The following is a 27,963-nucleotide window of genomic DNA, read 5'->3' on the forward strand; positions in this document are numbered from 1 at the left end:
AATTTTACCAACGTGACCATAACATACAAACAATCGTGTAATATTGACCAAAAGTGGAGTCTTGCAAAATATTGACGAGTATATCTCCGCCCAAATATTACAGCTCATTGTTTTACTATCGTGGTACTTCGTGCATAAACAAACAGTGCACAAGATCTGACCTCAATACTCGAATATTTATTCTCATGACGACGCCACCTTTAACTGAGTAGGTATATACCTACCTTAGTATCTACACGTCTTGTCCAGTAGGTTAAACTAGTATTTATTAAATGCTACAGGTACTTATGTGGATTTATAGACACTAGATAAAATAAATAGTAACATTATCTGGTTGGTATTGACGGAGACGTGTAAAGGTTACGCCGAGGCGCGACCGTCAAGCGGTCTCTGCCCTTACGCTTTGTTACGTAAAGAAAACGTGTCTATTAGAGCTAAATTCGTTGTAAATCCCTTCACATTGTCAAGGGTCATTGAACCGGTACCGCTCTGCTATTCCCCCGAAGAATGCAAGGACACCGATGGGCCTCTGGTGGCGGCGGCGAGCCGGTGCGCGGTACGAGCGGCTCGGAGCGCGCGCGGGCGCCGACGGTCGCGAGGCGGTTGCGCGACTGTTTGCCTCTCAGCATCCAATCCGCACACATTTCGAAATAAGCTTTTAGGCACTGCAACTATACTCAAATGTCGAATTTCATTTATGCATAGGTAATTAAAGTTTCAAACAAAGTTCAGAATAGTTAGAAAAATTGTTACCTGGTCTCCGGATAGGGTTTGCAATCCGGATCCGAAATGTATGAAATTATCCGGATCTGGATCCGGATTCGCGGATAACCCATACATTTCGGATCCGTCGTGCAAACCCTATCTCCAGGTCGAGACGGTAAAGATCTAACTAAGAATTTTTAAAGTGTAAATAAAATAGCAACACATGTCTTTTTTTCGCTTTATTTCATAAGCATAATAAAGTACCTACTTGTAACTTGAGCTCGGTGTTAAGGAGGAAGCAAATAACGTTTAGTGTATAATTATACTTATGTAACCAACTAAAAGTTAATTTGAATTTTTAATCTATCAGTGTTATACCTATAAGAACATTGAACATGTATCAAAACTCTTAAATATTGCAAATCTGTAGAAATAAACAACTCAATTATAAGTGATAAATCTAATCAACTATACCTAATAAGTAGTAAGCACTAACGTCTATCTGTATGAAGTCTAATAATAACTCAATCGTTAAGTCGCATTGGAGAGTTCATTATTCCTGGAATCTTCTCGACTATTGTGCAACAGCTGCTCTGGGGCAGCTAAGGCTTTAGCCTCGAATACGTTGACCCAACGCTACAACTGGTCGACCACCTTTTTCGCGCAAACTAAAAATAAAAGAGGAACGACGTTTGCAGCGACGGGATACAGGCATCCTAGACTCTACGAGTAGTTGCCTTAGCAAAAGATCAAAAAGAAGCTAACCCGTTCAGTGCCCGTGTGGACGACCGGACGCGGCGCGGCGGCCGGCGACTTTTGTCCGCGATGTGCGATTGAAAGTAAAAGATAATAGTTATGCTTCGATTGAGATCGGACTCATTGACAAGCGCGCCTCATTAGTGATACTATTGACTTGATTGACATTGAATGTTGCCTCGCTACTCAATAGAGATATTTAATGTAATCAACTGGACTCTTATTGACTTTGAGTCTAAGGCATTCTACATAGGAGCTTGATCTCAATAAACTATTATTCACGTTAAACAGGAGACCTCTTACCTAATGAAATAGTTTTATGATGCAATTTTTTTATATTTTATTCTAGTAAAGGATAAATACTATTAATTAGTATATGCATGTTATATAAAACAATAAAATCACAGGGAAAGCAACAAACTGGATCTAGTTCGTAGAGTAAAATCCTCTTTAGTAGAACATTGCCTGGGAATGCTCGATAAGGCACTGTCATTGCCCGCAGCAGACGAGCTGACTTAGTATTTTCCTGAGTTAAGCTTTAATATTGTTTACAATGTAAGTACTTAGTAGGCATTTGACTGGACCACATGCAGAAAGCGCCCTAAATGATGGACCAAATTAGCTACCAAAGGGTCAATAGGAGTTGACCGGGTGAGGATAGACCAGTGTTTGAATACATACAATGTACCTACGGAACGCTACGGGAAAATCATGACATCGAATCATTTGTATGGGCAAACCAGCTCGCATGTCCCTCATATTGACATTTTAGTTGGGAATATCAAAGCCGTGTTCAGCATTTAGGCGCTTTAATTAAATATTGAAAGATTAGATCTAATCGATCACCGTCACATTAATAGAATGCAAAGGTCAGTTGGATTCGTTCGGTGCCAGTAAATTGTACTTTTAAATATTACGCAGCGCTGGTAGCGGGCGTCTACCTCGGGCAACCTTGCGCTGTGTCAGTAACACTGCAACTGGTAGCGCGGGCGCGGGATAACTGTACGGTGGCTGAATGAGAATCGAGAGCCGAGGTGATGCTGAAAACTTTAGATTACAATTACAAACATACATAATTGATCAATATACTATAGGCTATAAAGTAGTCCCTTTTTTATCATGTTTGATAGTTTAAAATACAAAATACCTACTTATGTCATTTAGTTTAATGAAATATACTGAGATGCACGAAAATAGCGTAGATATACGAGTAGTTTCTGGATGTTAATTGTATGTACGTAACACTCTCTGTCTAGTATGTAAGACTAAACTAGAAACTAACTGGAGGAGAAAAATGCTTAAAACTACTTTATCGCTCACGTAGCTTTAACTTTGAACGCTACATGAGCAAAAAGTGGCACTTTGTGTGCCACAGATTATGTAAGTACCTAGATATGAAGGGAGTTTTTGTTCTGCGGTGGGACACTGACAAAGAGTTGCAAATAATCCCCATGGAATTTCAATGTCAAGATGAACACATTTTATAGACATTCTTTTTTAGGTTAGACAAATGAAAGCCTCATTGCAATTAAGTACTGCTTACATTTCGCTGGTAACATACCTATACTTGTACATTTATATTAAGTACAGATACTTATGGCATCCGGGCCAGCTAGGACACTCACCTACTCACATGGAATATTATGCAGCAAGCTTTTATTATTATTGCTACCTTCAGCGAAGCCTTTTTTTAATGACGTCCGGGAATATATTGTGCCTACATGTGAAACTGCCACAACAAAATGTCAACGCAAATGAAACACGTTTGCATTAAGGTTGGAGCACACCAAAAAGTTCTTTACAAGAGCAGCGCCGACGCCCCAACTCATCCGCTCGCCGTCAACCATACCATACGTAAACACGTAATGGAAGCCACTCAACGCCTCAGGGTGCGTAGCCAAGATGATAATAGGGTTAGTCTCACTCTATCACTCTTCCATTAGTTGCGTTTTGCTCGCTACGGAGCGTAAACGGTTGGCATGTTGGCTACGCACCCAGAGCTATAGGCACGGGCAACAGCTTATTGACATCGTGTTTGCGGCTGGGTGACATCGACAGCGCGCTTATAGCGCAGGAAAAAACACGGGCGTTAAGCGCACTGGGTTGAGACGGTGCTGATCCGGTGCCGAGCTTTTAGGTGTGCTCAGACCTTTATACAGTCGCTTCAGTTACATGACTCACTAAACATTTTTCTCGAGTGTGAACTTGTTGCTAGGTAGCAGTGTTGGCCGAACGTTAATCCCAATTACCATTAAAAATTAACCATTGAAAAGGTTAATTCGAATTAACCATTAACCATTGAAGGAAAATTAATTGTCAATTCGCATTAACATCAATTTGCATTAATATTAATTTATTTCGAACCATTAAAAATTAAAAAGAATTAATGGTTAATGCTTTACAAACCATTAAAAATTAAATCAATTTTTAATGACAATTAAAAATATTATTGATAATTATCAATTAACAAAAATATATCGTAATTTTATAAAGGCGCCCGTAATTTTTATCTAGCTAGTGGACCTCAGGTTTGGTGCAACATAGAAACACGCCGTTTGGTCATCCGACTCGTCTTGATGAGCACTTGGGAGACCAGTACCAAAGATAGAGCTGATGCTGAACCCTGGGTGTACCTAGTGGAATTCAGGTTTGGTGCAACATACACACACGCCGTTTAGGCTATTCGACTCGTCACAATGAGCACTTGGGAGAGCAGTACCCAAGATGGAGCTGATGCTGAACCCTGGCTGTACCTAGTGGAACTCAGGTTTGGTGCAACATAGACACACGCCGTTTAGGCTATTCGACTCGTCACAATGAGCACTTGGGAGAGCAGTACCCAAGATGGAGCTGATGCTGAACCTTGGCTGTACCTAGTGGAACTCAGGTTTGGTGCAACATAGACAAACACCGTTTTGGTCATCCGACTCGTCTTGGTGAGCACTTGGGAGAGCAGTACCCAAGATAGAGCTCATGCTGAACCCTGGCAGTACCTAATGGAACTCAGGTTTGGTGCAACATAGACAAACGCCGTTTTGGTCATCCGACTCGTCTTGATGAGCACTTGGAGAGCAGTACCCAAGGTAGAGCTGATGCTGAACCCTGGCAGTACCTAATGGAACTCAGGTTTGGTGCAACATAGACAAACGCCGTTTTGGTCATCCAACTCGTCTTGGTGAGCACTTAGGAGAGCAGTACCCAAGATAGAGCTGATGCTGAACCCTGGCTGTACCTAGTGGAACTCAGGTTTGGTGCAACATAGACACACGCCGTTTAGGCTATTCGACTCGTCACAATGAGCACTTGGGAGAGCAGTACCCAAGATGGAGCTGATGCTGAACCTTGGCTGTACCTAGTGGAACTCAGGTTTGGTGCAACACAGACAAACGCCGTTTTGGTCATCCGACTCGTCTTGGTGAGCACTTGGGAGAGCAGTACCCAAGATAGAGCTGATGCTGAACCCTGGCAGTACCTAATGGAACTCAGGTTTGGTGCAACATAGACAAACGCCGTTTTGGTCATCCGACTCGTCTTGGTGAGCACTTAGGAGAGCAGTACCCAAGATAGAGCTGATGCTGAACCCTGGCTGTACCTAGTGGAACTCAGGTTTGGTGCAACATAGACACAAGCCGTTTAGGCTATTCGACTCGTCACAATGAGCACTTGGGAGAGCATTACCCAAGATGGAGCTGATGCTGAACCTTGGCTGTACCTAGGTGGAACTCAGGTTTGGTGCAACATAGACAAACGCCGTTTTGGTCATCCGACTCGTCTTGGTGAGCACTTGGGAGAGCAGTACCCAAGATAGAGCTGATGCTGAACCCTGGCAGTACCTAATGGAACTCAGGTTTGGTGCAACATAGACAAACGCCGTTTTGGTCATCCGACTCGTCTTGATGAGCACTTGGGAGAGCAGTACCCAAGATAGAGCTGATGCTGAACCCTGGCAGTACCTAGTGGAACTCAGGTTTGGTGCAACATAGACACACGCCGTTTTGGTCATCCGACTCATCTTGATGAGCACTTGGGAGAGCAGTACCCAAGATTGAGCTGATGCTGAACCCTGGCAGTACCTAATGGAACTCAGGTTTGGTGCAACATAGAAACACGCCGTTTTGGTCATCCAACTCGTCTTGATGAGCACTTGGGAGAGCAGTACCCAAGATAGAGCTGATGCTGAACCCTGGCTGTACCTAGTGGAACTCAGGTTTGGTGCAACATAGACACACGTCGTTTTGGTCATCCGACTTGTCTTGATGAGCACTTGGGAGAGCAGTACCCAAGATAGAGCTGATGCTGAACCCTGGCAGTACCTAATGGACCTCAGGTTTGGTGCAACATAGACAAACGCCGTTTTGGTCATCCGACTCGTCTTGATGAGCACTTGGGAGAGCAGTACCCAAGACAGAGCTGATGCTGAACCCTGGCTATACCTAGTGGAACTCAGGTTTGGTGCAACATAGGCCCACGCTATTTAGGTCATCCGTCACATCTTGAACCTGCAGGTACTGCCAGGGTTCAGCATCAGCTCTATCTTGGGTACTGCTCTCCCAAGTGCTCGTCAAGACGAGTAGGATGACCAATACGGCGTGTGTCTATGTTGCATCAAACCTGAGTTCCACTAGGTACTGCCAGGGTTCAGCATCAGCTCTATCTTGGGTACTGCTCTCCCAAGTGCTCATCAAGACGAGTCGGATGACCAAAACGGCGTTTGTCTATGTTGCACCAGACCTGAGTTCCATTAGGTACTGCCAGGGTTTAGCATCAGCTCTATCTTGGGCACTGCTCTCCCAAGTGCTCATCAAGACGAGTCGGATGACCAAAACGGCGTTTGTCTATGTTGCACCAGACCTGAGTTCCATTAGGTACTGCCAGGGTTCAGCATCAGCTCTATCTTGGGTACTGCTCTCCCAAGTGCTCATCAAGACGAGTCGGATGACCAAAACGGCGTTTGTCTATGTTGCACCAGACCTGAGTTCCATTAGGTACTGCCAGGGTTTAGCATCAGCTCTATCTTGGGCACTGCTCTCCCAAGTGCTCATCAAGACGAGTCGGATGACCAAAACGGCGTTTGTCTATGTTGCACCAGACCTGAGTTCCATTAGGTACTGCCAGGGTTCAGCATCAGCTCTATCTTGGGTACTGCTCTCCCAAGTGCTCATCAAGACGAGTCGGATGACCAAAACGGCGTTTGTCTATGTTGCACCAGACCTGAGTTCCATTAGGTACTGCCAGGGTTTAGCATCAGCTCTATCTTGGGCACTGCTCTCCCAAGTGCTCATCAAGACGAGTCGGATGACCAAAACGGCGTTTGTCTATGTTGCACCAGACCTGAGTTCCATTAGGTACTGCCAGGGTTCAGCATCAGCTCTATCTTGGGTACTGCTCTCCCAAGTGCTCATCAAGACGAGTCGGATGACCAAAACGGCGTTTGTCTATGTTGCACCAGACCTCAGTTCCATTAGGTACTGCCAGGGTTCAGCATCAGCTCAATCTTGGGTACTGCTCTCCCAAGTGCTCATCAAGACGAGTCGGATGACCAAAACGGCGTGTGTCTATGTTGCACCAAACCTGAGTTCCACTAGGTACTGCCAGGGTTCAGCATCAGCTCTATCTTGGTTACTGCTCTCCCAAGTGCTCATCAAGACGAGTAGGATGACCAATACGGCGTGTGTCTATGTTGCATCAAACCTGAGTTCCACTAGGTACTGCCAGGGTTCAGCATCAGCTCTATCTTGGGTACTGCTCTCCCAAGTGCTCATCAAGACGAGTCGGATGACCAAAACGACGTTTGTCTATGTTGCACCAGACCTGAGTTCCATTAGGTACTGCCAGGGTTTAGCATCAGCTCTATCTTGGGCACTGCTCTCCCAAGTGCTCATCAAGACGAGTAGGATGACCAATACGGCGTTTGTCTATGTTGCACCAGACCTGAGTTCCATTAGGTACTGCCAGGGTTTAGCATCAGCTCTATCTTGGGCACTGCTCTCCCAAGTGCTCATCAAGACGAGTCGGATGACCAAAACGGCGTTTGTCTATGTTGCACCAAACCTGAGTTCCATTAGGTACTGCCAGGGTTCAGCATCAGCTCTATCTTGGATACTGCTCTCCCAAGTGCTCATCAAGACGAGTCGGATGACCAAACCGGCGTTTGTCTATGTTGCACCAAACCTGAGGTCCATTAGGTACTGCCAGGGTTCAGCATCAGCTCTATCTTGGGTACTGCTCTCCCAAGTGCTCATCAAGACGAGTCGGATGACCAAAACGACGTTTGTCTATGTTGCACCAGACCTGAGTTCCATTAGGTACTGCCAGGGTTTAGCATCAGCTCTATCTTGGGCACTGCTCTCCCAAGTGCTCATCAAGACGAGTCGGATGACCAAAACGGCGTTTGTCTATGTTGCACCAAACCTGAGTTCCATTAGGTACTGCCAGGGTTCAGCATCAGCTCTATCTTGGGTACTGCTCTCCCAAGTGCTCATCAAGACGAGTCGGATGACCAAACCGGCGTTTGTCTATGTTGCACCAAACCTGAGTTCCATTAGGTACTGCCAGGGTTCAGCATCAGCTCTATCTTGGATACTGCTCTCCCAAGTGCTCATCAAGACGAGTCGGATGACCAAAACGGCGTTTGTCTATGTTGCACCAAACCTGAGGTCCATTAGGTACTGCCAGGGTTCAGCATCAGCTCTATCTTGGGTACTGCTCTCCCAAGTGCTCATCAAGACGAGTCGGATGACCAAAACGGCGTTTGTCTATGTTGCACCAAACCTGAGTTCCATTAGGTACTGCCAGGGTTCAGCATCAGCTCTATCTTGGGTACTGCTCTCCCAAGTGCTCATCAAGACGAGTCGGATGACTAAAACGGGGTTTGTCTATGTTGCACCAAACCTGAGTTCCATTAGGTACTGCCAGGGTTCAGCATCAGCTCTATCTTGGGTACTGCTCTCCCAAGTGCTCATCAAGACGAGTCGGATGACCAAAACGGCGTGTGTCTATGTTGCACCAAACCTGAGTTCCACTAGGTACTGCCAGGGTTCAGCATCAGCTCTATCTTGGGTACTGCTCTCCCAAGTGCTCATCAAGACGAGTCGGATGACCTAAACGGCGTGTGTCTATGTTGCACCAAACCTGAGTTCCAGTAGGTACCTACTGCCAGGTTTCAGGGTCATTTTGTTGTCTCATTTTAAAATATCACGACCTGATAATTCACTGAAGCTTGTATTCATATGCTTATTTTTAATTTTAATACCTAGCTCCAAGTTTCTAAGCAATAGTAACATTAATTATTAGTTTATGAAAAAATTGATTTAATTGCATTAAACGTTAATTTAGATTGACAATCAATGTAATTAAACGTCTCAAAATTCAATTCTAATTAACTTAATTTAAATTGATGCGTAATGCAATTGACTAATTGCGGATTTAATGGTTAATGGAAATGATTAATTGTTAATTAGAATTACACATTACGGCCAACACTGCTAGGTAGAGTAGCCCGCGCCCGAACCGAATATTTTTTTTAATACTCTGACGGAAATAAAGGGGTGTTATATGTTTCATTTCGATGCGGTTTCTTTTTCGTGAAAGCGAGTTTATTTTTTGTTTCTTAGAGCTATGTTTCATAGAAATCGATCCAGTAGCAGAGTATCAGCTCTTTTCCAAAATGATGTAAGGCCTTTTTGACATATAATGGATTTTGCAGGCATATAGTGTAGAGGTTTTTTAAACTTTTTTATTTAATAGTAATTGTATTTTATTATTATTCAATGTACCTACGTACATTAAAACTGTCACTGTGGTGGCGACGAACATAGTATCGGACATATTTTCCAAGAGTGCCCATCTACTCGATATTTATGATTTCTCTGTATCTGTATACAGGCTGCCTCCTGTAACAGGAGCAATAAATTAAACTAAAGGCTGTACTCCTCACACTGACCAACATTTGTTCAGCAACTTTTGAAAATTATGGATCCTTTAGACTTCTTCTTTTTCATACAAAATAAATATTGCCTTCAATGTACGCTGACATCAGTGTGTTTGACGTTGCTTGTCACGCTTTAAACATAACAAAATTTGCAATACACTCCGACAGGAGTGTACAGTCTCGGGGTGTCAATATGGGTTTCGGCCAGGGTGCGGAACGATGGACCCTGTATTTGCTCTGAGGATCCGTTTCTGCGCAGTAAAGCAGTTACATGAGGGAAGAGCTGTTCTAAGTCTACCTCACTCGGTGAAGCAGTACGACTGACTCGAAGCTACGTCAACTACTGTGGAACACATTCGGGCTGAAACAATGCCACTATCGGAGCACACGGCTCACACGCAAAGCATAGCTAACAGGGTTAAGCATTCCCTAAGCTACAAACGAGAATCGCAATTCACTCGGAGCATCCCCGACTCACTGGGGACTCTGAATCGCAATCAATCCTCATGGAGGGATACAGAGCAAAGAACACGCCTCTACATTTCCTGTTTCTGGATAAGGAAAAGGCCTTTGACTGTGTCCCTCGTGAGATGATCTGGTGGGCGCTGCGGTCCAAGGCTGTACCTGAGGCCTATATTGACACTATCCGGGACATGTACCGCGATTCCGATTCAATAGTCAGGACCGCTGTTGGTGACACCAACCCCTTCTCTGTCACCGTTGGAGTACATCAGGGCTCTGTGTTCAGCCCTTTTCTGTTTAGCGTGATATTAGACGCCCTGTCAGCCAGCATCCGAGACTACCATGAGCAGCCACCGTGGCTATTCATGTATGCTGATGATATCGCGCTGACAGACTCTGATAAGGGCCGACTTGTCCAGCGGGTGAACAGATGGAGGGGGTTGCTAGAGAACGGCGGTCTTAAACTAAATGTGGCGAAGACAGAGTACATGGCCTGCAATAGTACAGATCCTCTACCCGTCCGCATGGGCGGGGACATGGTCAAGCGCACGGATCAAGTTAAGTACCTAGGATCTGTACTTAGCACTACCGGGGACATCGACAGCGACGTCAAAGCCCGAATATCCGCTGCCTGGGCCAAATGGCGGGAGATGACTGGGGTTATTTGTGACCCCAAAATGCCGATTAAATTGAAGGGACAAGTCTATAAGACCATCATTAGACCTGCCCTTCTGTACGGCAGCGAGACTTGGCCTTTACTAGAGCGGCACAAGCAGGAACTGCGTGTCACGGAAATGAAGATGCTGCGGTGGATGTGCGGAGTTTCACGCAAAGATCGCGTCCGAATCGCCCACATTCGGGGTAGTCTTGGCGTCCGTGACATCGCTGACAAACTGCAAGAGTGCCGCCTTCGTTGGTATGGCCACGTCTCGCGCAGACCGGCAAGTTACGTGGGTAACAAATGCCTGGCCATGCCGCCTCCTCCCGGTACGGGAAAAAAAGGCCAGCCCAGGAAGCGATGGCTTGATGTCGTTAAGGAGGACACGCGTGCCAACGGACTCACTACAAGGGACGCCGAAGATCGGGCAAAGTGGACACGAAGGAGTCGGAAGGCGGACCCCGGGTCCTCGCGCCCCGCGCGGGGGCACAGCTGGGATTGGCGCCAGGATGATGATGATGATGATGATGCAATACATTGCGTCTTAGAATAAACTTTAAAGTGTAATAAAAATCAAAACATGAGTTATTTTCAAAAGTTGCTGAACAAATGTTGGTCAGTTTGAGGAGTACAGCATACAGTTTAATTTATTGCTCCTGTTACAGGAAGCACCCTGTATATAATGTAATGCCATACGATTAAATAAATGAATAAAGTGTACTAGTAATAAACATTATGAATATATTTTACAATAAATATATACCTACATAGATAGATATAAAAACTATAAATGAAAATGAACCCTAGACTGAGTGAAAAAAGAGTAGAGTTAACTACAAATAGACTTCCTAGTCTGCTTTTGATAATAATATATACTCAGGCTATACAGTAAAATAAAAGAAACATCAAAACTTACAAGATACATTGTACAAAAATCGTGGGCACTTGCGACAAGCGGCGAGGTCGGGTAGTCTTGGACGCAGGCAGCGCGAAGTGTGAAGGCCGGTCAGCGGCCGAGCCTTATCGGACCAATCGTAACGAGATCCTAATGCCGATTAATGTGTAGCTGCGCCTGACCACGTGTCGCCTGATCGCCTCCGATACAATACAAATATCTTATTCAGTACCTTAACAGAAGATAACTATAGGTACATAAGCAACCCCTAACGAAAAACGTAGCCTGTTTTACGGATATATATTAGTGCGCATTGGAAATTTTTGATGGTTTTTTTAGTGCAACGTTTAATGTAATAATGTGTAGGTATAATGAAATATGTACTTAAAACAAAACTTCATAGGCACAAAATATGTAGACCAGGTATGTATTCGCATGGTTGCTACAGCATAGTTTACGAGGATTTTTATGAAATTGTTTCCTATGTCAGGTAATAAGCATCTAAACGAATAACCTACTACTTAGTAGTAGTTCTTTCTAGCAAATTAAGATATTTACCATACGCGGAACATCCCCCATTTAAGTTCATATAACGAATTTCTTAAATCTCCACTTCAAGCTACAGAAAATGTTAATCTCTGTGAATCTCTTCGACTCATTAACTTAGTTGGTTATTCTACTAAATATCCTCATTCGTTACAGTTACATGTGTGTTATAAAAATGGGTGCAAAACCCTACCTCTACCTTTACAAAAGGCTGATCGACTAGATGTGTGACCATTTTAATGAAAATAATATTTAATAAACTTCTCTTCGTCCTTGCAATCTTACCTCCAAGGAATACGCTTGCTTTATATTTTAATGATCGGTGAAAATAAAGGGACCCATTTTAAACTTCATGTACACTTAAGGTACTGTTTGTGTTCATTTCTTATTAGTGACGCTTGGTCACTACACTACCAATCAGATCACTATGCATTTTACCCACATGAACTTAATTGAATAAACGCACACCCACACTAATCGATATCACGAACAAATGCGCTCTCATCGAATCATTGCGAGAACAATAATGTTGCATGTAACTATAGGCTTCATAGGTTTGATACGACATTATTCGCCCATAGATCCGATATCAACCGAAGCGGTACAATCTTTACAATGTCAATTAACCGAGTGATCGCTGACTTTATGACGCGATTAACTTAACTGGGATAGCATGTCTGTAGGTTTTAAACATCAGATCACCGTACATTATAGTTGTATAATCTCATCAATAACGTTAGCTTGCTCTTGTCCAATTTATACTTCGGGTCGACGCAATATATGTCTTCCTTCCAGACATCTCTGTCGCCTGCCATCTCTTAATTCACATTCTTTATTTTAATATCGTGTACTTAGTTTTCCTTTCCTCTTACATTCGTCACTCATTCATTCTTAGTTAATAGGTACTTTCCTCGTCACATGACTTTCATCCCTCCGCATCACATGCTCATACCTAAGATCTTAGGCGATTTGCCCCTACTTTTTTGCAATGGGTGAAACTTTTTTAGACTTCATCTTATTTATTCACTCCTTATCTGATCTCGTCACGCCATTGACGCCATACATCTATATTAACATTCTCTTCTCCGTCACATGTCACATACTTACACTTTTTAAAACAAAATGTTTGGAAAAAATATTTTAAATATTATTTATTTATTCATTGTTATTTTCGATTTTAGATTCGTTGCATGTACAAGATAATAAATTTAAATATTATGGTATCTTTATCTCAAAAATTACCTGCGACGTTCCCAACACTGATAGGTAATTATTTAATTCGTTTTTCTTTCCTTTATGTTGGTGAATATTTCACACCTGTTGTTATAGTTAATGTTATCATATTTAGATAAGATAAACATTAATTCCATTGATGCCAAACCCTTCAAATGCAGGAACAACATGGTATTGCATGAAGTTGAAGATTCAATCTACATAAATCAAGCTCCTCGATTTTGGGTTTTGTACCCCATTGAAATTATATTCTTATAGTTTATTATCTCCTCCTTATCCTTAAAACTTAACAACCTCTCACAAACCTCTGCTAAAATATGTATCTTTGTAACAAACAGAAATGTCAAAATGACGGAGGGACAAACGATTATCAACGGTTTGTTAAATTTGACAAACGTTTTTGAACAACTCTGTACGTCAACATTAAAAGTTGATGTTTTTTTTAGATACGATATAATGTAATATGTAGTCCCAACGTCCAGGTAAAATTTATTCCTTTAAATTTACCTGCAGACGCAAATGCAAAACAGCCCCACGCTGTTCCTATCTAAAAAGAATCGGAATATATTGATCGAATTTGAAAATAAAATTCGTATTGAATAACACATTTGAAATTTGAGTTCAGTATAAAGTTTGTTTCCACCTAGTATCGTCGCAGCGCCGGCGCTGCGAACAGTCGCCTTGAACGGGGCCACGTGATCAGTGCGCTCCGATAGCTTCTCATTGACTGTGCTAGCGTTTATCAGTATCTATTTATACATTAGTACATATACCTACAGTGTTTAATACTTCACAAATCCTTCCTTGACACATTAAATGTTCGATTTCGTTGTCTAGCAGGCGGAGTTGTTTTCGGTAAGAATTTTATTCCCTATTGTCCATTCTCTGTGATGCTTCGTTTCAGTTGTGTTGCTATGTTGGTAGCATTGTGTTACTAAAGAACTTGTTTACATACTAAGCGTGACGTAATGACTATTAACGATGTTAACTATATTGTACTACCCTTCATTACAAAAAAATATACCTATGACTTTTGTAGCTTAGTAGAAACTTGATCTTGTAAAAACACTAACCGAGTGACAGGGAATGGGTGCTTGTCTTCGTTATATTTGGCGGTGACCGCTAGATGGCGGTAACGTGACAAAGATAACATACGAGATTTGGGATAAATGTCATAACAAAATAGTTAGGGAGGCGAATAGGGGAATTTTCGGCAATACTCGAGCGTGGCAGTTTAAGATATGAGAGATACCTTAGACCTAATAGAACAACCTTGTAAAGTATTTAGCTCTATATGTAGTGACGCGCGCCTAGGATAGACGATCAGATTAGTAAAAAAAAATGGATAGTCTGAAATACTCGAGCGCGTCAGATTAAGATATTGGGGGTTGATTTTAGTGTTTAAAGACTAAATTTAACTAATCTGACGATAAGTCCTTGACGCCGCCGAGTTGTAGGGTCGCGAACTTGTAAAAAAAAAACTTTAATCCGGCATTCTCGAGCGCGATTTTTGTATTTTTTATTTTGAAGAATATAATCTAAAACTTACTAAAAATACAAAATCTGCCGGTTTCCGCATGACCGGAAGTGTGGAGGAGCCATTTCGTCTTCCTAAGAACGCGTTGCGGCATATAAGTCGCGAACGATACATTTTACAAAAAAAAGTTTAAATAAACAAAAAAGGTAATTTTATTTTACACAAAAAAAGGTCTCTTTACATTTTTGTCCAAATAAAAAGCGCGGCCACGGAATTTTTTGAACCAAAAAACCTTTTTCGGTCAGATTAAGAGAACCCACCAACATTTTTGTCAGATTAAAAAAATATGCTTTCAGGATACCGAGATAAACCTCCCCTATGAAAATCTGACGCGCTCGAGTATTTCAAAAAAACTTTTTTTTTTGCATTTTCAAAAATTCATCGTAACTTATCGTCACGCCGAAATCGTCAGTTTTTTTAAAGGAAGCTTCCTTGGGGCCTACTTAACACCCCTTCCGAAAATCTGACGCGCTCGAGTAAATTTTTTTTTTTTGCATTTTTGACTACTTTATATGCCTACCCCCACCACGCAAACCGGCAGATTAGTATACCGTTGTTATCAGAGGCACTCGGGGCATACGTAGTATGAATATCTGACGCGCTCGAGAATGCCCAAGTAACTGTTTTTTTTAACATTTTTGAAAAACCGTACACGCCAAACCCACCGCTAAAATGGTTTTTGCCATACGAGCTTTTCTTTTCGAAATTATTTTATCTTTCGATTTTGATAGGTCTCGACGGCGCCGTTGAATTACGCCATTTAGCTACCTCGCCTCCCTAACTAAAACGCACCTATGATATACTCAAGAGCTACGCACGTATAGTACTGACAACTGATATTCAGAAGTAGGTACATAGAGTAAGTAAAGTAAAGGGTGTGAATGTGATTGTGTGTTTTCTTGAGACTACCGCGTTATGATATACCTATAGGTTTTCCATTAAATATCTATAGATAAAGAACTATTATTTTTTATATTTTATAAAACTACTGCATTTATCAATTCGACCGTTTTTTTTGTGTGTTTTACCTCAGAATTCTGGCAATTATAAACCGATTTTGTAAATTATTTTTTTGTTCAAAAGTAAATAGTTCCAAGTCGGTACCGTGTATTTCAAAATCTATTTCTGATGATGGGATCCATGATATTTTGAAGGGAAGTACACATAGCGATTTTTCTATGTGCATCAACAAATCAAGCATTTGCTTTCAAAAAAGTGCCAATTGGTGAAGTGGAAGTGCCAAGCCAAATACTGCTCAATAATATACCCCCTAAAGAACTTCCAGTTTTCTTTCTTTCTTATGAAACCCCACTCGGGTTGGCATTGAGTTTGACAGTGTGTTCAGTTGCCAGCGCGTATAAAAGGTGTATTCGGGTAATTCCGAAAAATGGACTCTATACAGGGTGGCCCATTTAGATCGGTCAGTATGGGAAAATCTGAAACTATAAGACATACGACGATCTCTTCTTAGGAACCATGTCATCGATTTTAGTAACAAGAAAAACTGCATTCATACATTTAATTTTTTTTTTATGTAAAATGTATTGGAAAAAAATGGTGGCCATTTCGAAAACATACTAAAATAAATTAAAGGATATGAATACAATGCATTTTATTCATTTCAGACATCATGTTTCATAGTAACAATTACTGCTTAAGACCTACACAATCTATATCTAAATAGAAATAATTTTAGATATTTTTTTTTTTCAAAACGTCCGGGTTCGATTCCCGAGCTGAGTACACATTTTTTTAATGTATGAATGCAGTTTTTCTTGTTACTAAAATCGAAGACATGGTTCCTAAGAAGAGATCGTCGTATGTCTTATAGTTTCATATTTTCCCATACTGACCGATCTAAATGGGCCACCCTGTATATTATATGATGGGGTTTTCGGAATTAGTCGACATTTTGAAGTAGGGTAAGAACACCAGTGAATGAACACTTAAGCAATTATCCAAGTTTGAAAAATCATTGCTCAGCATTCATTAATAACTGGAATAATTAACTGAAATTTAATCAATCCTCATTTAATAAATAAGAAAGTAATTTCTGCGATTTTTAATTACTTTCTTAGTTTTTGAGTTATAGCAGAATTTATCAAAAACTACCCAAAAACCTAATGAATGAACATAAAAACTAGTGAATGAACACCGAAAAACCCAGTGAATGAACATTATTTTGATATTTTTAATTAGCATAAATAAATAATTTTTAACACAAACACCGTTTCCAGCTCTATTCTAGTAGGTATAGCGATAGCGTTTTTATATTTTTATCCCTCCACATTGATTTAAAATAGATTAGAATGTAATAAAATGATGGTTATTCACCAATAACACAAAACCGTTACATATTAATAGGAAAAAATAAAATAACTCTAAAGAGCAAAAAACAAAGTGCATATTTTGATGAAAAAAGGTCATGCTCAGCAAATAATGCTTAAAATAATAAACGTATCATTGCATTTTTCGTGGTTACACTGTTCATACATATAATTAGTAGAAATCCAATAAATGAACAATCCAAATTTTGTATTGTTCATACATAGGCATCTAGTAAATGGACTTTAGAATTTTGGTTTGTTCCAATATTGGCTGAGTGAATCAGAATCGCTTTCTATGCAGAATCACAAAAAACAAGCTCAATACGATTTCGTTTACATATACATTTAGGAAAAAATGAAATCTACACTACACCAGTAAATGAACACATTGTTCATTTATTGGTTTCAGAACATTTGATAAGCCAGTAATTGAACTACAAACGCGACTGTCATGGTAGCGGTGCGCGTCATTAAGTACTCGTGAAAAATAATTTTAAATCAGTTCAAAAAACAAGAAATCGGCAGTTGATAAAAATAATTACTTTTGTACATTCAAAAAAAAAAATTAAATAAACTAACTTATCTATAAAATAAAACTAAATTAGAACTAAAAACTAATACTAAATTACAAAAAACCTATAAAAGACCCAATCATAAAAGAAAGAAATCGGCCGATATCTAAACACTAAAACATACAAAAAGTGCCAGTGCTCCAAAACTATTGTGAATAGTGCTCAAAGTAAAAAGGATTACATAAATAATTGTAACAAAAGTGATTCGCCGTTAGCGATATACATACGTACGAGTATAACTACTTAAAATCGACATCAACTTCCGGCACCGCCAAGTGACAGTTGACAAGTGACACTAGCTGTCAAACTAACATGGATGAGCAATCAACTTCAATATGGGAAAAAATGTTGGAACAACTAGAAAAACAAACGAATACAATAAATTCAACGGTACACAACACAATCTGCTCGACAATAGACGAGAAATTAGAACCATTAACTCGAGAAACGGAAAAATTAAAAGCCGAGAACGAAACCCAGAATTAAGTCATTAGAATCAGACTCGAGAAAAAACAATATTATAATACACGGCGTGGTGGAAAGTGAAAAAAACAACAACGAACTAATGGAGTTAAGTTAATGGAGCTAAGTGTTTTTATGTAAGTACTAACATAGGATGTAAGTTTCTCTGGTTAACTAACAAAAATATGGATCTCATGGTCTGAAATAAACAAATTTTTTTTTTTTTTTTTTTTTTATTTAATGGAGTTAGTACTGAAAACTCTGAACAACATTAACGTAAATATAAAGTCCGACGAATGGGATAAATGGGAAGTTAGTGATACAAAAAGGCTGGGGAAGAAAGCTGACAACAAGAATAGACCTATTAGAGTAACCCTAACGCTAGGATGGCGGAAATTGGAACTCCTTAAAAATAAGAAACATATCCCCGCAAGTATTAAAATCACTGAAGACTTTACTAAGGAGGTTATGGAAGAGAGAAAATCCCTCTTTCCCAAAATGATAGAGGCCAGGGAAGCTGGTAAATTTGCCATCATAATGCATGACAAACTCATCATTAAAGAAAATGCAGATAGTAAACAGGAAAAAAGAAAAAGGCTACCATCATCACCACCAAAAACACCACCAGACAACTTTGGTTCAAACCAAGGTAGAATCCCATCCTCCCAGCCCGCCAAACAACCGAAGACAAACAGATTACCGGGAGTACCGCATACAAGCACAATAACAGACAGCTCTCCAAAAAACTATCAATAAACAACCACAAGCAACCGAAAAACAAACAAACAACAACAAAAACATCAACAACAGAAACAACAACAACATCAACAACAACAACAAACCCATCTCCCACTATGGCTGGTCACCACGGGAGCATTAGACCAACATTCCCCAAGCCGGCTGGTCCCCGTGGGGAATTAGACCACCACCCTCACACCTCCCAAAGAAACGAACGCGCACAGAAAAAACAAATACTCAATATATGCACATACAATGTGAGATCACTGTCATCTCCGGAAAGATTGCTGGATCTAAGACAAGCCCTTGAAAAAATTGAGTATGATATAATTGGACTTGCTGAAGTAAGACGAACAGGATGTAAAATAGAAGAACACCAAGACTTTATATTGTGTTATATAGGAGAAACAAAAGGACACCATGGAGTAGGCTTCTTAATAAAGAAAACATTCAAACAGAATATCATTGATTTCATTGGAATATCGGAAAGAGTAGCAGTGTTGAAATTAAAATTCAGAAATCAACCTATAACTATAATACAAGCCTATGCACCTACCGAAAGAGCGAAGGAGGATGAAATGCAGAAATTCTATGATGAACTCAAGAACGCTCAAGACACACAGAACACAAATATACTAGTCATAGGGGATTTCAACGCCAAAATAGGCCAACCACGAAAACATGAAAACCTAATAATGGGAAAATATGGATACGGCAAACGGAATGAAAGAGGAGAATGGCTACTACAATATGCTTGTGAACAACACTTATCTATCATGAACACATATTTCAAGAAAAAACAACAACGCAGATGGACATGGGCATCACCTGATAATATAACAAAGAATGAGATAGACTACATCCTATGCAACAAACCAAAACAGATTACAAATGTCGAAGTTATAAACAAATTGTCCTTCCCATCAGACCACAGACTTCTAAGGTCCTCCCTCCTACTTGAAGCACCTAAAAAAAGCAGAAAAGCCTACAGATCACTACCAAAACCACCAACAACAAAACAAGAGAAAACCAAATACCTACATCATTTAAACGAAAATCTACTAACATGTTTAAAAAACATACAAACATACAAACTTATTATGATAGCCTAGAAGCTGTAATAACAAATAGCCTAAAAATTAATAATGATGAACAAAAAAAGAAAAAAATACTAAGGCAAGAAACGATAGAACTACTTAATAAACGCACAGAACTGTTAGCAATAAAAAACAAGTCAAAAGAAATAAAAACAGAACTAAAAAACATATTTAAGAAAACAAATAAAGCAATAAGGAAAGATTACAGAAGTCATAGACAAGAAACAATCAAAAGAAATTTAGTTACCTACAGAAGCTCCAAACGAGCTTATAAAGAACTTAAAAGTCACAAAGATTGGATACAAAAATTACAAGATGAGGAACGAGAAACAAAGAATAGAAAAGATGTTATTACACATGCTACCAATTTCTATCAAAATCTATATAAGAAACCAGATAAAGAACCTGACAATACAACCTTCTTAGAATCAAATGAAAACAATCAGGACACAGTACAACCAATATCCGAACTAGAAATATCAAAACATATTTCTCATTTAAAACCCGAAAAGAGCCCTGGACCTGACAATATCAGTAACGAAGCACTCAAAATTGGAGCCCCACTACTAGTGCCTTACCTTGCTTATATAACATGGTCTTAGAACAAGAAACCGTTCCCAAACAGTGGTGCAGCTCCGATATCATCCTACTGTACAAAAAGGGCAATCCACTAGATGTCGGCAACTATCGCCCAATCAGTTTGCTGTCCAGTGTCTATAAACTCTTCACATCTATACTACAGACCCGACTAACGCCAAGTATAGATGCACACCAACCAATTGAACAAGCTGGATTCAGATCGGGATATTCAACTATAGACCACATTCATACATTGGATCAAGTAATAGCAAAATACATAGAATATAATTACCCCCTTTATATAGCCTTTATAGACTACTCGAAAGCCTTCGATAGCATTACACATAGCTCTATCTGGCGAGCTCTGAAAACATATAAAATCAACAAAACATACATAAACATCCTAATAAACATCTATAGCCAAAGTGTAAGCCGAGTGAAAATGGAAAGAAAAGGAGAGGAGATAGCTATAGGCAAAGGTGTCCGACAAGGAGATCCACTCTCGCCGAAATTGTTTATAGCAGTACTAGAAGAAGTTTTTAAGAACATACAATGGAAGACAAAAGGAATCAGTATACTTGATAAACGTCTGACCCATCTACGCTTTGCAGATGATATTATAATCTTTGCAGAATCTGCGACTCAACTAGAAGACATGATGAACACCCTTGACAAGGAGAGCAAGAAAGTAGGACTGCATATGAACACATCTAAGACAAAAGCTATGACCAACAGTCGAAGAAGATTAATTAATGTGGCAGGGACTGAAATTGATTATGTTAACGAATACATATACTTGGGAAAACACATATCTTTTAGCCCATCTAACAACAAGGAAGAAGTGGACAGACGCATAAACACAGCCTGGAAAAAGTTTTGGTCCCAGAAGGAAATCTTGAAAGGCGAATACAGCATAGCCCATAAGAAAATCGTACTGGACACCTGTATCCTGCCTAGTCTAACTTACGGAAGCCAAACTTGGACATACACAAATAGAATAGGTACGTAAAGCTATAACGACCTGTCAACGATCTATGGAGAGAAGTATATTAAATATAAGGAAAATACAGAAAATTAGAAGTGAAATAATACGTCAAAAGACCAAACTTACAGATGCTCTTCAACAAGCTCTTCATCTAAAATGGCAATGGGCAGGTCATGTATCCAGATATAAGGACAAAAGATGGACATGAGAAGCAACAAAATGGACCGGACCTGTAGGACGGAGGCGCCCAGGAAAACCCAAAAAGAAGTAGATAGACGACATCTCCTCCGTCGCAGGAAAAGACTGGCTCCAAAAAGCCCAAGACAAGACAGGGATGAGTGGAGAAAAAGTGAGGAGGCTTTCACCCAGCAGATGGGATCTGCAGTCAGCCCCAAAACAAAGTTAAAAAAATAAAATAAAATAATATAACAATCCTGACTGTAGAACAAATGAAGCTTAAATAATAATAATAAAAAGCAACTCGTCTTAAATTTATTTCGTACAAGTCGTTTAATACTCAGACGAGGTTTGTTATCTTGGATTGACTGCATGGCCACTTATGGAAGGACACTTGAATAGTATATGCTACATAACCTTTATTTTAGTTATTCCATTAAAACTAAGTTAGATTAATCAAAAATCTTAACTTAAATAATTTTTACCCGATTTAAGGACGACTCGATTGATTAAGACGAGTTGCTTCTTGGGCGACATGCTATTTAGACCACATACATTTTAGACGAATTGCTTCGTCGGCGACCAGCTACGAGTATTTAGACCATATGCATGTAAGACGATTTGATAATACGACAGTAGACGAAATCATTTTGTGACGAGTTGCTTCATGGACCGCTTACGTTGACTATCTGAAAATTTGCCCAAATGATTTTTAGGTGAGTTGACCCTGTAGACGACCTGCGTTCTTGACCATATGATACTAACCCGATTTATATATATATAACTTAATACGTCTAGCAATTCTTACAAATGGCATTCCTTGTGGTATCGAATTTTGTAATTTTATCTAAAAGTAAGCTACCAGTCTGTATAATTCATACTGTTAATAAAACTAAGCACAGAAAAATATAATTATAAAAAACATCATAAACAATTAAACACGTTGTAAGATAAGACATTCCCCACTACTTACCATAATTAAGTACAAAAGTAGTAGAGATACGACGTTTAAATACACCTGTAGTATTTTAAAGTAATGAAGCGGCGTAAAGGGATTAAAATAACAACTCAAGAGTCGAGTAAATACTGAATATTTAATGAGAAAGCATGCGGCTTATGTACTATAAGGTTTTAATAGGTTTAATGGAGTGAAAGTTATATCAGCTGTGTATCAGCTGTGACCTACACTAAAGTGTGATTCTATGGGACTTGCTAACTATGTAAACAAACCGCCATATTGAAATTATCTCTGATGATTTACCAGTGACTTTTGTTTTCATAGGTAGTAAGTTCCATAGAATGACACTTTATAGTTATGTAGCCATCGAAGCTTTCAGATCTTCTACTTCACATATCAGGCAAAATTATGTTGAAAGTGTTAAAACAGCATAATGTATATGACAGTATGTACTTACCTACATAAAATGTATGGTATTATATCCAGAGTGCAATTTTATGATTAATTCAGTATTCAAATTAAAACCCAGTTCGCCAAAGCTGATGCCAAGCTAAAACGATGACGCAACCCCATCTAACGAATTTGCATAAGAATGCTATCAACATAATGCACTCCTTTATGATTAAATTTAAAGAATACTATAATTTCTTAATAGCCTTTTCACAAAATAATGATTTCATTTTTATACCTCATTTTAAGCGCTTCATGATGTGAGTATAATGTTGTTTCAGAAGAACATGGATATCTTTTTTGTATGGTTATGTATGTTTGTCGTGGGGTTCTGGATAAGCAAGAAAATTAAAGAATGGAGGAGCTTACCTCCGGGCCCGTGGGGCCTGCCAGTGGTCGGATATTTGCCGTTCATTGACCGAAACCATCCGCATTTGACATTGACTAAACTGTCCAGGCAGTTCGGTCCGATTTATGGAATTGGGATGGGCAGTATTTATGCGGTAGTGCTGTCCGATCATAAATTAATCAGAGAGGCTTTTGCAAAGGATGCCTTTTCTGGCAGAGCTCCTTTATTTTTAACCCATGGAATAATGCACGGAAATGGTAAGCCTAATTGTTCGAGACATATCTCCCTTATTTAATATATGATATTATATATGAAGTAGGTACCTAGTAGCTATTGATTGTTACACCTTGCTGACGCTTATTTTTTTAGGAATCATTTGCGCTGAAGGTCCATTATGGAAAGATCAAAGAAAACTGGTGACAACATGGCTGAAAAGTTATGGAATGAGCAAGCATAGTGCATCCAGAGAAAAGTTGGAGAAACGAATTGCATGTGGAGTGTATGAACTTCTAGAGGTAAGTAATAGAAAATACTTAACAGTTTATTTTACTATTTACTCTGACTAAATAAAGTCGTTGCCTGTAGTTGTAACCAAGACTATGGTTCTCTTTACGAGAATGAAAAGAGTGAGCTTTCTTGTAATCTTTGTTTATGAACATATTATATATTATTTAAACACAAGTTTTAACCTATGTCCTAATAAATTACTGCAATAAGAACACCAGACACACACACACACAAACACAGACAAACAGATAGACATGTAAAGTCTACCGATGATATAAATTAAAGGTTATTCAAATGTTATATTAAATATTTCGTTTCATTTGCATATAAGGTCATTATACTGAGAATCCATATAATATGGTGTGAAGGTGCCCTACCTACTTAAGTTCAGACTTCTTGTTACCCGCTCAAAAAGCTACACTTATTAAGCGTTTTGTTGAATGTGACCTTTAGTCAGTGACAAAGTGTTTCTGAGATTCAGACAGCAAAAACTTATACATAATAATATCTTCGATTTTTTGCTGTTTTAGTGCTCAGTCCTTTATTTAAACCAAATGAGAAAATGCTTTGACAACTTAATTTAATTTTTTTTAGAATGTGGAAAAATCGGCTGGCTCACCCATGGATTTGTCGCACATGCTGTCTAACTCACTCGGCAATGTAGTAAATGAAATAGTATTTGGCTTTAAATTCCCACCTGAAGACAAAACTTGGCATTGGTTAAGGCAGATCCAAGAGGAAGGGTGTTACGAAATGGGAGTATCTGGTGTTGTAAACTTTTTGCCTTTTATGAGGTAAGTGTCGTTTCTAGTAGATAGCAATAAGTTTTATTCTGTTTTCTTGTCTTTTATTAACTATTTTTTTTAGATTTTTCTCGTCATCTATTCGAAAAACTATGGAAACACTTGTTCGAGGGCAAGCACAAACGCACAGGTTTTACGCCAGTATAATAGCCAGACGTCGCAAAATGCTGGGACTAGTCACACCACCCGGGGCTGAATACCCACCTCACGCTGACCTTCATAGTGAACACCCAGATGGGCACATTAAATGTGTCACGTACAGTAAACATGTAAAGCAAGCAGAAGAACACTTTTTTGATCCTGGGACATTAATTGCAACTGAAGGAGATTGTATCGTGGACAGTTTCCTAGAGGAACAAAAAAAGAGAATTGACAGTGGCGATAACTCAGCAGTTTTTGTCAGAGATGAACAACTTCACTACCTTTCAGCTGATATGTTTGGAGCGGGCCTAGACACCACTTCCGTTACTTTGGCATGGTTTTTATTGTATATGGCTCTGTATCCGGAGGAACAGGTAAGATTTTAATTTACTGTCAGCATCAACGCGCTAAAAGTATCAGCCATTACTCTAATCGTCGTACATATGGAGACATATCCCTTATTATAATGCTTCCAGGGAATGGTATATTCTTTTGACGCGTAGTCTCATCCGCTGTTATTGATGCTGACTGTACGTTTATATTTTAAGACGAAACAGGAGCTGAAATTTAAATATTTTAGGTAAATATATCCGTCTCGCTAACGGAAGCGGCTCCTAAAACTAGTGCGACAAGGACAAGGCGAAAAATCCTGCGTAAAAATTTAAAAATTCGAGGTTTCGTACTCGACTGTTTCCTCCTCCAAAACTTAAGGAATCGTAACCAAATTTGAAAATCTAAATGATTATGAAATTATCTGTGTCGGACCGTTTTGCTTTTTGGCTAATTGATATCAGTTTTGAACACCACGCCTCTCATTGCGGCATAGTCAATTAGGCCATTTTGGCCATTTTTCAAGGGCTCTAGCGCCTTAAAAAACAAAAATATCAAATAAAGCAAAACGGTCCGACACAGATATTGACAATATTAATCTGTGTTGAAAAAATCATTGCTCTAGCTTCAGGAAACCACCGAGGAAACATTCGAGTACGTTTGTATGGAGAAATAACCACTCCTGTTGGCTCTTAACTATTTGTGACCACATTCGTTTTCACATAAATAGGTATTTGTTTTTAGGGTTCCGTACCCAAAGGGTAAAAACGGGACCCCATTACTAAGACTCCGCTGTCCGTCCGTCCGTCCGTCCGTCTGTCACCAGGCTGTATCTCACGAACCGTGATAGCTAGACAGTTGAAATTTTCACAGATGATGTATTTCGGTTGCCGCTATAACAGCAAATACTAAAAACAGAATAAAATAAAGATTTAAGTGGGGCTCCCATACAACAAACGTGATTTTTGACCGAAGTTAAGCAACGTCGGGCGGGGTCAATACTTGGATGGGTGACCGTTTTTTTGCTTGTTTTTTTTGTTGATGGTGCGGAACCCTCCGTGCGCGAGTCCGACTCGCACTTGGCCGGTTTTTTTCTTCTCCATTTCAATTTTTTATTTTTTTTAGGAGCGCATACGAACGGAAATTTTAAATGTATATCCGGAAGAAGATCAAGTCGACAGCACCCGATTACCACTTCTTATGGCAGCCATTTGTGAAACTCAGCGTATTCGTTCTATAGTTCCAGTCGGAATTCCTCATGGATGTTTACAGGTTTGTAAAAGTTTGTCATGTTTGTTGCCTTAGTTAGACTGTAAGAATGTATACCTGACAAAAATGATTTTTCTCAGGATCAGAGATGTGACTTATTTGAAATACTTGTATTTAAAATGCAAATACAAAATGCAAAATACCTATTTTGTATTTTGTATTTAAATACCTTTTGAAGAAAACTATTTTGTATTTTATTTGAAATAGTTTTTGGGACCTATTTTCTATTTTCAAAATACAAAATACTTTATAGTAGGTAATGTAGGTAAGAGTTACAATCTCTTCTGATGTTACAATCCTGGCAACTCTCTCATTCTTTTAACATGGAACTGTTGAATCTGTTTAGTAACGTCGCACATGACCACAAGCGTAGCGAGTGGTTAAAAAAGTGGAAAGTGTTGCGAGGGTTTCAAGGTACAAGAGGAGAACAAACTTTTCTGCCCTGATGAAACACCAACGAGACGTTTTCATCACACTAACGAGAGGCATTATACTAGCTGTAAAACATTACAAATCTAAATTAATGCTTTTAAAAATTGTCCGTTATAAACCATCATCCATCCATCCTTCCGGTTAATATGAGCAAACAACTAGAAATTTGCACTTTAGATAGAGGATGATTGACACTGTTTTCAAAGAATAAAGAGTCTTTTCAATTCGGATATTCTGAGTAATACTTTTTAATTCAGACTAGGTATTCACTATTCAGAGTACCTTTTATCGCAAAGTATTTGTATTTTTAAAAAGTATTTTGAAAATACCTATTTCGTATTTTGTATTTTAAATACAAATTCAAAAACTATTTTGTATTTTGCATTTGAAATAGTATACCAAGGATGTATTTGTATTTTGTATTTAAATACTTTTTATAAAGTATTTTTCACATCTCTGCTCAGGATACTATGTTGGGAGGCTACAAAGTCCCAAAGGGGGCAATGGTAATCCCTCTGCAATGGGCAATTCATATGGATCCCGAAGCATGGAAGGATCCAGAAGAATTTAAGCCTAGTCGTTTCATTTCTGACGATGGTAGTCTCCTCAAACCTCAAGAGTTCATACCTTTTCAAACAGGTAGGTGAAATCATTTTCATTACTTTAATAATATTAGTTAGTTTTTACCCATTATATCATTGTATTTTTAGAAAGTACATTAACACTCTTATTCGGGTTATTTGTAAAATGATCGCTAAATCTTGCTATATTCTTTTACTTAGGAAAGCGCATGTGCCCAGGAGACGAGCTTTCCCGAATGATATCTTGTGGCCTGGTTGCCAGACTGTTCCGTCGTCGTAAAATACGACTTGCTTCAGACCCTCCTTCTGAAGAAGACATGAAAGGAAAGGTTGGGCTTACTTTGACACCCCCACCGGTGCTTTTCTATTGTGATCCATTGTAATAACGACATTGTTCTTAGTGGATTTTTGTGTGAAATAATACGTAATAAATAAACGGCATTTATATTTTATCTTTTCATTTATTTCTGAAATACACATTTGT

General features: G+C 39.4%; 2 protein-coding genes across 3 annotated transcripts in view; both read left to right on the top strand.

The window, feature by feature from the left end:
- Window positions 1-27,963, top strand: part of LOC134649152 (transmembrane protein 17-like) — a 269,508-nt gene that overhangs the window by 53,658 nt on the left and 187,887 nt on the right. The window lies entirely within an intron of this gene.
- On the top strand, window positions 13,855-27,924 carry LOC134648941 (cytochrome P450 306a1). Of its 2 annotated transcripts, none has more exons than XM_063503584.1 (8): window positions 13,855-14,040; window positions 23,349-23,673; window positions 23,786-23,931; window positions 24,518-24,717; window positions 24,791-25,241; window positions 26,323-26,469; window positions 27,363-27,537; window positions 27,681-27,924. In XM_063503584.1, the coding sequence occupies exons 2-8, from the start codon at window positions 23,355-23,357 to the stop codon at window positions 27,860-27,862; spliced, it is 1,620 nt and encodes a 539-aa protein (XP_063359654.1). In that variant the 5' UTR covers window positions 13,855-14,040; window positions 23,349-23,354; the 3' UTR covers window positions 27,863-27,924. The 2 variants fall into 2 exon arrangements, with proteins under 2 accessions (XP_063359654.1, XP_063359655.1); XM_063503585.1 differs by having other exon boundaries at window positions 23,352-23,673.

Source organism: Cydia amplana, chromosome 6 (assembly GCF_948474715.1).
Source record: "Cydia amplana chromosome 6, ilCydAmpl1.1, whole genome shotgun sequence".
NCBI lineage: Eukaryota > Metazoa > Arthropoda > Insecta > Lepidoptera > Tortricidae > Cydia > Cydia amplana.